This window comes from Rhinoraja longicauda, chromosome 29 (assembly GCF_053455715.1).
Source record: "Rhinoraja longicauda isolate Sanriku21f chromosome 29, sRhiLon1.1, whole genome shotgun sequence".
Classification (NCBI taxonomy): Eukaryota; Metazoa; Chordata; class Chondrichthyes; order Rajiformes; family Arhynchobatidae; genus Rhinoraja; species Rhinoraja longicauda.
Window position 1 is genome coordinate 29,371,659 of NC_135981.1, and position 13,967 is coordinate 29,385,625.

Below are 13,967 nucleotides of genomic sequence, written 5' to 3' on the forward strand. Positions count from 1 at the left end.
TTACATCTCTGTTCTTGTATTCCAGTTCTCTTGATATGAATGCCATTGAACTTGCCTTCCTTACTACCGACATGCAAATTAACATTTTGGGAGACCTGCACTCCCAAGTCACTTTGCACCTCCGATATATTCTAAGATGTATAAGACAATAACTGCAGATGCTGGTACAAATCGAAGGTATTTATTCACAATATGCTGGAGTAACTGAGAGAAGGAACTGAGAGAAGGAACAGGAGAGAAGGAATGGGTGACATTTCAGGTTGAGACCTTTCTTCAGACTGATGTCAGGGGGTGGGACAAAGGAAGGATATAGGTGGAGACAGGAAGATATGGGGAGATCTGGGAAGGAGGAGGGGAGAGAGGGACAGAGGAACTATCTAAAGTTGGAGAAGTCGATATTCATACCACTGGCCTGCAAGCTGCCCAGGCGAAATATGAGGTGCTGTTCCTCCAATTTTCGGTGGGCTTCACTATGGCACTGGAGGAGGCTCATGACAGAAAGGTCAGACTGGGAATGGGAGGGGGAGTTGAAGTGCTCGGCCACCGGTAGACCAGTTTGGCCAATGCGGACCGAGCGCAGGTGTTGAGCGAATCGCAGGTGTTGCGAGTGTGGGGAGGGGGAGCAAGAGCAGAGCGGCGGGATGTAGAAGAGACGCTAGTGAGAGCCTCATCTATAATGGAAGAGGGGAAGCCCCGTTTCCTGAAGAATTAGGACATCTCTGACGCCCTGGTGTGAAACGCCACTGTATGTTTCTTTCTTTTTTCCTAATCAGATGTGCAGCACTTTGGTCAATGCGGGTTGTTTTTAAATGTGCTATACAAATAAAATTGACTTGACTTGACTTGACCTCATCCAGGGCGCAGATGCGGCATAGACGGAGGAATTGGGAGTAGGGGATAGACTTTTTGCAGGGGACCGGGTGGGAAGAAGTGTAGTCCAGATAGCTTTTCTCCTTTGACTCCTCCCACTTCCTCCAAACCAGAGGCGTAGCTATGGCCACTCTTATATTTGTTTACTTAGGCTTGTATACACTGGAATTTAGAAGGATGAGAGCTTATCGAAACGTATAAGATTATTAAGGGGTTGGCCACGTTAGAGGCAGGAAACATGTTCCCAATGTTGGGGGAGTCCAGAACAAGGGGCCACAATTTAAGAATAAGGGGTAGGCCATATAGAACTGAGATGAGGAAAAACTTTTTCAGTCAGAGAGTTGTGAATCTGTGGAATTCTCTGCCTCAGAAGGCAGTGGAGGCCAATTCTCTGAATGCATTCAAGAGAGAGCTGGATAGAGCTCTTAAGGATATCAGAGTCAGGGGGTATGGGGAGAAGGCAGGAACAGGGTACTGATTGAGAATGATCAGCCATGATCACATTGAATGGCGGTGCTGGCTCAAAGGGCCGAATGGCCTCCTCCTGCACCTATTGTCTATTGTCTATTGTCTTATGGGCCCTAGCTACGCCTGCCTCTTTGTCGGGTACATCGAACAATCCCTGTTCCGGGGGTACACCGGCCCCATCCCCAAACTCTATCTCCGCTACATCGACGACTGCATTGGTGCTACCTCTTGTAACCATGCAGAACTCACTGACTTCATACACTTCACTTCCAATTTCCATCCTGCCCTTAAATATACCTGGACTATCTCCGACATCTCCCTCACGTTTCTGGACCTCACCACCTCCATCGCAGGAGATAGACTAGTGACGGACATTTACTATAAACCCACAGCCTCGCACAGCTATCTGGACTACACTTCTTCCCACCCGGTCCCCTGCAAAAAGTATATCCCCTACTCCCAATTCCTCCATCTGCGCCCGGGGTGAGGTGTTTCACACTAGGGCATCAGAGATGTCCTCATTCTTCAGGAAACGGGGCTTCCCCTCTTCCATTATAGATGAGGCTCTCACTAGGGTCTCTTCTACATCCCGCAGCTCCGTTCTTGCTCCCCCTCCCCCCATTCGCAACAAGGACAGAATCCCCCTCATTCTCACCTTCCACCCCACCAGCCAGCGGATTCAACAAATCATCCGCCAATAATTCCGTCACCGACAATGGGACCCCACCACTGGCCATATCTTCCCATCCCCTCCCCTCTCTGCGTTCCGCAGAGACCGTTCCCTCTGTAACTCCCTGGTCCACTCGTCCCTTCCTACCCAAACCACCCCATTCCCGGGCACCTTCCCCTGCAACCGCGCGAGATGCAACACCTGTCCCTTTACCTCCCCCCTCAACTCCATCCAAGGACCCAAACAGTCTTTCCAGGTGAGACAGAGGTTCACCTGCACCTCCTCCAACCTCATCTATTGCATCCGCTCCTCTAGATGTCAACTTATTTACATCGGCGAAACCAAGCGCAGGCTCGGCGATCGCTTCGCTCAACACCTGCGCTCAGTCCGCATTGGCCAAACTGGTCTCACGGTGGCCAAGCACTTCAACTCCCCCTCCCATTCCCAGTCTGACCTTTCTGTCATGGGCCTCCTCCAGTGCCATAGTGAGGCCCACCGGAAATTGGAGGAACAGCACCTCATATTTCGCCTGGGCAGCTTGCAGCCCAGAGATATGAACATCGACTTCTCCAACTTTAGATAGTTCCTCTGTCCCTCTCTTCCCCTCCTCCTTCCCAGATCTCCCTCTATCTTCCTGTCTCCACCTATATCCTTCCTTTGTCCCGCCCCCCTGACATCTGTCTGAAGAAGGGTCTCGACCCGAAACGTCACCCATTCCTTCTCTCCTGAGATGCTGCCTGACACTTCCTGCCCCTCCACCTTCCTTCGCATCATCTGCAAACTTGGCCTCAAGGACTTCAATCCCCTATCCAAATTATTATTATACAACGTGAAAACAAGCGGCCCCAGCACCGACCCTTGCGGAACTCCACTATTCACGGGCAGCCAACCTGAAGAAGCGCCTCTGTAAATTGTCCCGAGTGTGCAGGGAATGGATGAGAAAGTGGGAGAACAGAAAAGTACCTTGAACGAGTGATGGTTTGTCATCGTGGATTCGGTGGCCGACTGGCCTGTTTCGATGCTCTGTGTCTGAACTAAACTAAGGTAGACACAAAATGCAGCAGTAACTCAGCGGGTCGGGCAGCATCTCTGGAGAGAAGGAATGGGTCGTTTCGGGTCGAGAACATACTTTTGAACTGAACTAAACGAGTTGTGCTCCTGCAAGGTTAGATTTAACCGATTGACGGTAAAACCAAAGATACTAGTCTCTTAGTATAAGAAAATAACTGCAGATGCTGGTACAAATCGATTTATTCACAAAATGCTGGAGTAACTCAGCAGGTCAGGCAGCATCTCGGGAGAGAAGGAATGGGTGACGTTTCGGGTCGAGACCCTTCTTCAGACTGATGTCGGGGGTGGGACAAAGGAAGGATATAGGTGGAGACAGGAAGATAGAGGGAGATCTGGGAAGGAGGAGGGGAAGGGAGGGACAGAGGAGCTATCTGAAGTTGGAGAAGTCGACGTTCATACCACCGGGCCGCCAACTGCCCAGGCGAAATATGAGGTGCTGCTCCTCCAATTTCCGGCGGGCCTCACTATGGCACTGGAGGAGGCCCATGACAGAGAGGTCAGACTGGGAATGGGAGGGGGAGTTGAAGTGCTGGGCCACCGGGAGATCAGTGGCGTTAATGCGGACCGAGCGCAGGTGTTCAGCGAAGCGATCGCCGAGCCTGCGCTTGGTTTCGCCGATATAGATGAGTTGACATCTAGAGCAGCGGATGCAATAGATGAGGTTGGAGGAGGTGCAGGTGAACCTCTGTCTCACCTGGAAAGAATGTTTGGGTCCTTTGATGGAGTTGAGGGGGGAGGTAAAGGGACAGGTGTTGCATCTCGTGCGGTTGCAAGGGAAAGTGCCCGGGGTTAGGGTGGTTTGGGTAGGAAGGGAGGAGTGGACCAGGGAGTTGCGGAGGGAACGGTCTCTGCGGAATGCAGAGAGGGGAGGGGATGGGAAGATATGGCCAGTGGTGGGGTCCTGTTGTAGGTGACGGAAATGTTGGTGGATGATATGTTGGATCCGCTGGCTGGTGGGGTGGAAGGTGAGAACGAGGGGGATCCTGTCCATGTTGCGAGTGGAGTGGAGTCTCTTAGTAGTATCTTTGGGTAAAACAAAGGCTTTCACAATATTTCAGTGCAATAATAACCCAATACCAGTTGATCCCGTTTCCCTTCAGCCTCTCAGCGGGACCCGAGCGGTTCACACACACGCCCACTCTCGGATGTGACGAGCCCGTCTTTTTCCCCGGGACACTTTCGCTTTGGCTGAAGTCGCGGCGCAGCCTCTTCCCCCGGGCAGACCGATCCGGAGACTTCCCGCGGCGGCGAGAAAAGAGGAAAGGGAACGGCACCGACTTCACACTCGGTCTGATGTAAAAAACAGAGAGGCCAAAGCACCTTCCCTCGGAGAGCAGAGTGTGGGTCAGGTGTATCGGCGCTGAGAGAGTCGCCACCAACCAAGCGGTCGTGAGCCGGCTCTCCGCACTGTCCCCGTGAGATGTGGCTTCACCGCAGTTGGGTGAGTGGAGGGGTGGCTTTAACACAATCTCTGTCCGTGGCTCCGAGGGTGAGCGCTGAAAGGCGCAGTGTTACTATAACCCGGATAAAATGCAGCCCCCAGCAATGCACAGACACAGTCACGTCCCCCTCCCCACCCCATCCCCTGCCCAGACTGAGCCTCCCCCACAACACCTGCGACCCCCTGATGTGAACCTGCGAAGCTCTGAGCCGCAGCGCCGCTTGTTCTCTCCCATCGCGGATTTCCCCGTCGCTGCTGCGGGACTCTCCCACTTTCACATTCCTTACTTCAGAACGGAGACCGCTCTCTCCCGACACCTTCCAAATTTCCAGGGCAATCATTTCACTTTTCAAACATCACCTATTTTCGGATTGTAAGATATTAAAGCGGGCAGCATGGCAGAGACAGCTCACAGAATCCACAGACATCGGTCTCGGCAGCACAGGCGGCCGCTCCAGGATCACAAGCCGCTGCATTTCCATATCCAGAGTTTCAGTCAGCGATCAGGGACCGTTTACGCAGCTGATTCTGGTCTCGGATCGGTGCTTTACTTAGTGTGGGTTGAAGATGGCTTTGAACAGTTTCTGCAGAGTTTGCATTGTGTGGGTGTTGTTGTCCGGGACCCTGAGCCTGGGCTGTGAGAGGCTGCAGTTACTGCAAGTTCTCAACACGGATACTCTGGGCAAACTGAATGAAATGGTGAGTTGTTCCCGCTCCCAGTGACCGATCCGACACTCTCCGGGCTGTTTGTTGTTAAAATGTCAGTGATTACACGGAGTCTGTTCTCCAGTATTTCTCTGTCTGGGGTTGTTTATATTGTACACTCAGGATCTTCCCCTTCGCTCCACCTACTCGACATGTTTGACTTGATTGCATTTATTTACAGTATTTCTGATTAGAATGGATAGCATAGAAAACAAAGTTAATGACTGTAGCTCGGTACACGTGCCAATATAAACCTAACCCGAGTAACGTTGACATCTTGTGTCTCAGGGTGGCCACCTCTCCCGACAGTGTGGGACTGAGCTGGTGAAACTTTCCATGGGGGTTCATGTGAGTAAACTCGGCATTTTACTTCAATGTGGTTCATTCTAGTTGCTTCGGTTAAAAGTGTTAACGAATCCCATCTGATCCTTTGCCAGAGAATGTGACGTCTGTATTCAACAACTTCTGATCATGTCATCTGTTCTGCGGCCTTGTTCAACCGCCTGTGGTCCCTGTTGTGCACTCTCCCAACCCTCTCTCCCGGTTTCACCTTATCTAGTTCATTCGTCCATCTATTGAGTTTATTTCAGTTAATCTCCTGGAAATCCTCTCACAGAGTCATAGCAATACAGTGTGGAAACAGGCCCTTCGGCCCAACTTGTCCACACTGGCCAACATGTCCCAGCTATCCTATCCAAATGATCCAGACCTGTCCTAACCATGTACATGTCTAACTGTTTCTTAAACGTTGGGTTAGTCCCAGCCTCAACTACCTCCTCTGGCAGCTTGTTACATACACCCACCTCCGTTAGTGTGAAAAGTTTACCCCTTAGATTCACAGTAAATCTTTTCCACTTCATTTTAAACCTACGTCCTCTGGTCCTCAATTCACCTACTCTGGGCAAGAGACTCTGTGCATTCACCCGATCTATTCCGCTCATTATTTTATACACCTCTATAAGATCACCTCTCATCCTCCTGCACTCCAGGGAATAGAGTCCCAGCCTACTCAATCTCTCCCTTTGGTTCAGACCGTCTAGTCCTGCCAACATTCTCGTAAATCTTCTCTGTGCCCTTTCTAGCTTGACAACATCTTTCCTACAAAATAGGGCTCAGAACTGAACACAATATTCTAAATGCAGTTTCACCACCCTCTTATACAACTGCAACATGACCTTCCAACTTCTATACTTAATATTCTGACTGATGAAGGCCAATGTGCCAAAAGCCTTTGTGAACACCTTCTCTTCCTGCGACTTGACCTTCGAGGAACCATGCACCTGCACTCCTAGATCTGTCTGCTCTACAACACTCCCCAGAGCCGTGCCTTTCACTGTGTAGGTCCTGCCCATATTAGCCATCCCAAAATGCAACACGTCACATTTCTATGTATTCGATCAATCATTCCTCAGCCCAACTGGCCAATCGATCAAGAACCTGCTGCAATTTTTTCACAACTATCTTCACTATCCCCTCCTCTTAAATCATCTCACAAGCTGTGTCCAGCATAGGCGATGAAATCTTGACACCACTCTACCCTCCAAATGATTGAGTGCAATGAGCAATTGTGAGGTTCACTCTGATTTGGTTAAATCTTTACATAACCCAGCAAGTCCATTGGGTTCATGGAGGAGAGGGCACAGGGGACCCAATAGAAGTGTACAACATTATGATCCGTGTGGATAGGGTGGACTACAGTAAACATTTCCCCATAATAGAGGTACCACTAACCAGAGGTCTTGCTTTATGGTGAGAACTAAATGCTTGGATGGGATAGAGGGAAAAAATATTTTCCATCCAGTGTGTAGTTGGATGTTGGGCTCACTGACTGAGAGGGTCCTTGAGGCGGAAATTCTAACAGCATTTAGGAGGTATCTAGACCACTTCCTTTCTTGATTCCAAGTGGTCTAAATATTGAACCTCCAAAGAATTGAAGGATCTGATGTTCATATGAATAAATCCTTCATGTGAGATGAGAGCAGGGAGGGATGATGGGTCTATTTGAGTCACCTTGTTGCACTTTGATTGTTTGACCAGATGATTTGCCTCCATTCAAGTTTGGTGTGGAAAATGCCTGTGCTGATTTAAAAAAAAAATGTAATGGCGAATGCCGAACAGCTATCCCAAGGTGTAGATATGATGATTTATTCACAAAATGCTGGAGTAACTCAGCAGGTCAGGCAGCATCTCGGGAGAGCAGGAATGTGTGACGTTTCGGGTCGAAACCCTTCTTCAGACTGAACTTTACAGATATAATGAACTTTTAGACAAATTGCAATACTTCTTCTCCCAAGCTCAATATCTTTATTTATGCCTACCACCTATATGTCTATTCCTGGGCCTGCATGCGTTTAGATAACTGTTTCCTCTTCACCATCCTTTTAATGACAATGCACATCTCTTTATCACCACAGCTTGACATTCTCTGGCTTGATTAGAACAGCCACATCGCCTCTCTGTAACGAAGGTCCTTCACCATTCATACCAGTCATATAAACTGATTCACATTCTCACATAAGCTCACAGAATCCTGGCTTAACCCTGGTGAGCTTGCTCCACTCGTGGAACTCTGTCCTGATAACTGTAACTTCTTCACCTCGCCTAGGCTCTCCGGACGCGGTGGGGGCTTAGCCACTGTGTTTAAGAAACATTTCAACTGCCGCCTCCTGAACGCTGATAATTTCTCCAGTTTCGAGGTGCAACTAATTAAAGTAGGCCTAGCCTATCCCCTCTTAATTGTTCTTGTGTATCGCCCACCAAAAATGCATAAGGACTTCATCACCCAATTTGCTGATCTGATTTCTAGCATTTTGCCCAAATTTGACCGGATCATGATTCTTGGTGACTTTAATATTTATGTTTGCTGTCCCACTAAGCCTCTTGTGAGTGAATTTATGCACCTGGTTGAGTCCTTCAATCTGACTCTTCACACCACGGGACCCACTCACAAGTTAGGCCATACTCTCGACCTAGTGTTATCGTCCGGATTCCCAATCAACAACATTGAAACTACTGAAGCCTGTCTATCGGACCACAGCGCTATCATTTTTGACGCATCTCTGTCTTTATATCCCGCAAAATCTCATCTCCCTGTTCGCTACTCCCGCGACATAAATTCATTGACTGCCAGTAAATTCTCCGAGGCTCTCACAGCTGCCCCCAACATCTGCACTATTGAGGCCTCTCCCCCCATCTCAGCACTGAGGATCTCGCCTCTTTATTTAATATCACTTGCTCTTCCATCCTGGATTCTATCGCTCCCCTTAAAATGAAAAAGCCTAAGCCCAAAGGTCGGCCGTGGCTCAATGACTCCACCAAAGCCCTAAGAAGGGAGTGCAGAAAATCAGAAAGGAGGTGGAAATGTGACAAGCTTCAAATTTCCTTCGAAATTCTGAGAAACAATCTTCTCAAATACCAGGAAGCAGTAAAGTCTGCTAGAGCACAATACTTCTCCGACCTTATTTCCAAAAACTCTCATAACTCCAAGGTCCTATTTAGAACAATTACCTCTGTCATATGTCCCGCCCCCAGTACCAGCTTAGTTGGGTCCCCTGCAAAGTGCGAAGAATTCGCTAAATTTTTCACCAACAAAGTTGAGAATATTAGAATGAACATTTCCCCTCCCACCCGTGACCTAGCTGTCTCACTAGTCTGTTCATCTAAATTGAACTGCTTCCAACCCGTCACTCTATCCTCCCTTGCAAAGCTTGTCTCCGCTATGAAACCTGCAACCTGCCCCCTTGATCCTGCCCCCACTGCCCTTCTGAAGGATGTCATTGCAATAGCCGGTCCCAGCATCCTCTCTATTATCAACAGTTCTCTGGCCACTGGCACTGTTCCAACCAGTTTCAAGCACGCGGTGGTCCAGCCCCTACTGAAAAAACCTAACCTAGACCCCACCTTGCCTAGCAACTACAGACCCATTTCCAAACTGCCATTCCTGTCAAAAGTCCTTGAAAAGGCAATTCTAAACCAATTAGTGCCCTACCTGCACCAAAATACCATCCTTGAAAGTTTCCAGTCAGGTTTCAGAGCCCACCACAGCACAGAGTCTGCCTTGTTGAAGGTACACAACGACCTGCTTCTCGCCATCGACACCGGCGACTGTGCAATCCTGCTCCTTCTCGACATCAGCGCAGCGTTCGATACAGTGGACCACACCATCCTTATTGACCGTCTCCGGTACGCGGTTGGCATTGATGGCACTGCCCTGAGCTGGTTTGCTTCGTACCTCAAAGATAGGAGTTTCGCCATCAACATAGGCAGTTATTCCTCTGCTCCAGCTAGCCTCTCCTGCGGAGTTCCACAAGGCTCCATCCTAGGCCCCATTCTCTTCTCTCTATACATGCTCCCCCTTGGCCAAATCATTCAAAGGCACGGCATTTCTTTCCACTGCTATGCCGATGACACTCAGCTTTACCTCCCCCTGAAACCCAACAACCAGTCAAATTTAAACAGCTTCTCACACTGCCTTGAGGACATAAAATGTTGGATGGCACAGAACTTCCTCCAATTTAATGAGAGCAAGTCTGAGGTCATCCTATTCGGCCCCCCCAACTCCATCAAATTGATAACAGGCAGTCTTGGAAGTCTATCCTGCCTAGTCAAACCGCATGTCAAAAACCTCGGCATGATATTTGACTCTGCATTAAAATTTGATAAGCAAGTCAACAATGTGGTAAAAGCCAGCTTCTTCCAACTTCGAACCATAGCTAAAATCAAACCTTTCCTCCAATTCGACGACACAGAAAAAATCATTCACGCTTTCATTTCCTCCCGCCTAGACTACTGCAACTCCCTATACACTGGGATCAGCCAATCTTCCTTGTCCCGCCTGCAACTGGTCCAAAACGCCGCAGCGAGACTCCTGACGGGTAACCGTAAAAGGGACCACATCACCCCGATTCTGGCCTCTCTCCACTGGCTCCCTGTACGGTACAGAATCAACTTCAAGGTCCTCCTATTCACATATAAAGCCCTAAATGGACACTCCTCCCCCCTACATCAAAAATCTTCTAACCCCCCTCTCTAACTCCAGGTCCCTCAGGTCGGCCGACTTGGGGCTACTCAGTATCCCGCGGTCTAGGCTTAAGCTCAGGGGTGACCGCGCTTTTGCGGTTGCAGCTCCTAGACTGTGGAACAGCATCCCTCTCCCCATCAGTACTGCCCCCTCCATCGACTCCTTTAAGTCCAGGCTCAAAACCTATTTCTACTCCCTAGCGTTTGAGGCTCATTGAGGAGGCGCTGTGAACTGTTTGCGTGCTACTGTATGTTTCTTTTTTTTTTCCATTGGAACCTAATCAGATGTACAGCACTTTGGTCAACGTGGGTTGTTTTTAAATGTGCTATACAAATAAAATTGACTTGACTTGACTTGACATTCTACCACAGTCCATGATACTCAGTCCTGCACCTGAGACCAAACTAATTGTTAAATCTTCCAAACTCCACCCCTTTCTCTCTTACCTCTGGCCTTTGTTCCATCTATCGGCCTATCAAAACCCCCATTCGCCTATGCTAATCTATTACATGACATGCTTTGGCCCAGCCTCTGCCCTTTTTAGATTTCTTCTCCCCAACCCCTACAATCTGTCTGACAAAGTGTCTTGACATAAAATGTTACCTATCCATTTTCTCCAGAGATGCTGCCTGACCCAGTGAGTTACTCAAGCATATTGTGTCCTTTTGATAAATGCACATGCACTGTTCAAACATATATATGCAATTTCGCTTGGCTCTAACCTTCTTTCATTTGTGAAAGGTTAGCAGACCTCCAGTTGAACATAGAACGTACAGCACAAGAACAGGCCCTTCACCGCATCGTGTCTGTGCCAAACCTGATGCCAAGACCATCACTTATCTACCTGCCAATACCTCGTATCCCCCCCAATCCCTGTGTATCCATGTGCCGATCCAATAGTTGTATTAAAAACTGCCTCACAGATCTCCATTAAACTGTCCCTCTCACATTAAAGCCATACCCTCTAGTACTTACGCATTGATTGTTTGAAACTATACCTGATTACCTGATACCTTGCCCTACTAAGACTCATAAGCATTCTATTCTAGCTTTAAAACCTACTGGATCCAGGATCTGTCTAATGTCACCATGTGTGTTTTGCACAGGCCCAGGACAGGATCGCGATTGTCCATCAAACACTGCATCACCTCCGCAGGATCTACAGCATGAACCTGAGCTCAGTAACGTGGGTCCAGGCCACAGTGGAACACTTCACACTTCTCTTGGATCGGCAGCTGAGAGAGCTGGAAGTCTGTGTCATGAAAGCAAGGACAGGGTCCAGGGCAAGGAAAAATGCCACAATTCTTAAATATTTTAAGTATCTGACAAAGTTTCTGAAACAGAAGGTGAGCTGCCACACATGACACTTTGTAATTACCAACAAAATTTGCAGACAATTCCAACCTCTTCATTATCTGATAAATTTACTTGACTTTTTCCCATTTTAGGGATTCAGTGACTGTGCCTGGGAAATAACTTACGCTGAGACCAGGGCACATTTACAACAGCTCCTTCTCATCATGGCAACAATCAGCAAGGAACACTGAAGATTTTTAAAGACTAAAATTGATGTCTATTAATTTAAAGAACACCTTCTGCTGTTGTCAGAATATGGAGTTTCAGCATTTGCAGACTTTACTATACATTATTTTCTGATACTGATGTGAATTTCATCTTGTGAGAGATGGAGAACAAAGAACATTTGGCGTATTCTCTGTATTTAAGTGTTATTTTAATTTATTGATATTTATTTTGTATCATTATCCTGTGAAGAAATGTGAATCAGGTGAACAATTCTCTTTCAATGACTGGCAGCTGCTGCAATGCAGAGTTCCATGACTGGATAAGGTGCTCTGTGGTCAGCTGACCATTCTCAATGCCTTGCTGCAGCATGTCTCTGTTATGGTCGATACTATTTCACTTCCTACTCTGAAGTGAACTGGTGGCATTTCATATTGAATGATCTGAGCTATATGAGCTGTTACAAGGTCCGTCCAGTTTGTTTTTGTGGAAACGGTTTGAACTTAACTTTTTGCCCCTTTTTATAAAAAATTGTCCTCCATGTATCACTGCTGCAATGAGATTGTGCATTGGAAGTGCACCCGCCTACACTAAGCCCTCAACGTGGTGGGTTTGCTCTACCATCCTTCACCCAAAGTAATCTTTCTTTTGTATGTCAACGACAACAATCAAAAGTGGCAATTGGTGCTTCAGACTACCGTAGTTGACGCTTTGGTGCAAATTTTGCCAGTTCCGTAGAACTACCCAGGGTGGACGATGAGGACATAAAGCAGCTCCCACCCCACCCAAAGTAATGATTATCAGCTTGTTGTCTCACTGGTCAGAATATATATAGACAATAATTTATTAATATTTTCTGTGATATATATTTTTTAAACATATGTGAATAGTTCTATATCTTTGTTAATTTATTGTTTTTGAGAGATAAGCAATGGATAATATTTTTTTATAAATTAAAAATACTTTTAATTGAGATGTGATTCTAAAGTGCTTTTGGTATTGGACATATTTTTAGCATTATATTTGTTTATGCCGATCTTTCTGCTGAATGGAAATTCTCTAGATTTTAGGCACCTCCTCCACTATACGTACTCCTTCCTCTGTAATCTCAGGTGCACAGAAAAAGCAAGTGCATTCATAGTGAAGTGAATTGCCTCTGATTCTTTGATTTCATTCAAATTCTGAACAAGAATGAAGAATGTTTGTGCCTGAAGTGAACATACAACATAGGCAGAAAAACACCAAGTGCTGGAGTAACTCAACAGGTCAGGCAGCATCTCCAGAGAACATGGATAGGCGACATTTCTGGAAGTGCAAGATAAGGAGATAAAGACAAAGGACATAACGTAAAGCCAGAGGAATTAAAATAGGTAGAAGGAGACGAGACAGTGGCAGAAAGGGGAGGTAGGCATTTGGTTTGCCAGTTACTGTAGTTAACTGTAGTATTGGAGAATTCAATGTTCATACCATTAGGCTGTAATCTACCCAAGCAGAATACGAGGCCTGATCCTACAGTTTAAGTGTGGCCTCACTGGCAATGGAGGTGGCCCAGGAGTGGAAGCTCAGTCTGCGAATGGGAAGACGAATTGAAGTTACCTGCAACCGAGAGGTCCAGCATGCCTAATCAGAATCTTGGGTAAAGGAGGACACATGGAAAACACCAAATGCTGTAGATGAGGTTAGAGTAGGTGCACGTGTACCTTGGTCTCACCTGCATGGACTGCCCATGTGCATGGATGGATGTGAGGGAGGAGATAAGGGGCAGGTGTTACGTATCCTGCAGATGCTGGGGAAAGTATGTGGGATGGGGGTGGGAAGGAAGGAGTGAGCAAAGGAGTTGCAGACGGAGTGGTTTATGTCCAAGGTGACAAGGGGAAGGGATGGAAGATGTGAATGGTGGTGGGATCGCTTGAAATTGGCAGAAATTTCAGAGAATGATTTGTTGAATGCAAAAGTCCGCGGTGTGAAAAGTAAGAACTAGGGGAACTTTATCCTTGTTTCTTCTTGCATTAGAACAGAATCATGGGACACAATGGAGACATGAGTGAGGGATCCATCTGTGACAGCGGGGGGCAATCATTTTTACTAAAGAAAGAGGATATCTTGGATGGCCTAAATTGGGAAATATCTTGCTGGGAATTGTGGAAGAGATGGAGACATTGAGATGAGGGAATAGAATATTTGCAACATGAAGGGTGGGA

At 47.4% G+C, this 13,967-nt stretch overlaps 1 protein-coding gene across 1 annotated transcript; it reads left to right on the forward strand.

Moving 5' to 3' along the window:
• Positions 1-4,499: 4,499 nt before the first annotated feature.
• On the forward strand, positions 4,500-11,872 carry LOC144607792 (interferon a3-like). Its single transcript, XM_078424868.1, has 4 exons — positions 4,500-4,520; positions 5,514-5,573; positions 11,352-11,591; positions 11,694-11,872. Exons 1-4 carry the CDS (start codon positions 4,500-4,502, stop codon positions 11,790-11,792), a joined length of 420 nt encoding a protein of 139 aa, XP_078280994.1. The 3' UTR covers positions 11,793-11,872.
• Positions 11,873-13,967: the final 2,095 nt, after the last annotated feature.

What these genes read in the sequence shown, in the direction of transcription:
- LOC144607792 (XM_078424868.1), top strand. Translation starts at nt 4,500, where the DNA reads ATGTGGCTTCACCGCAGTTGG. An exon ending in TGTGGCTTCACCGCAGTTGG is followed by an intron (nt 4,521 to 5,513) that starts GTGAGTGGAGGG and finishes CTTGTGTCTCAG; the next exon opens with GGTGGCCACCTCTCCCGACA. An exon ending in CAAAGTTTCTGAAACAGAAG is followed by an intron (nt 11,592 to 11,693) that starts GTGAGCTGCCAC and finishes TTCCCATTTTAG; the next exon opens with GGATTCAGTGACTGTGCCTG.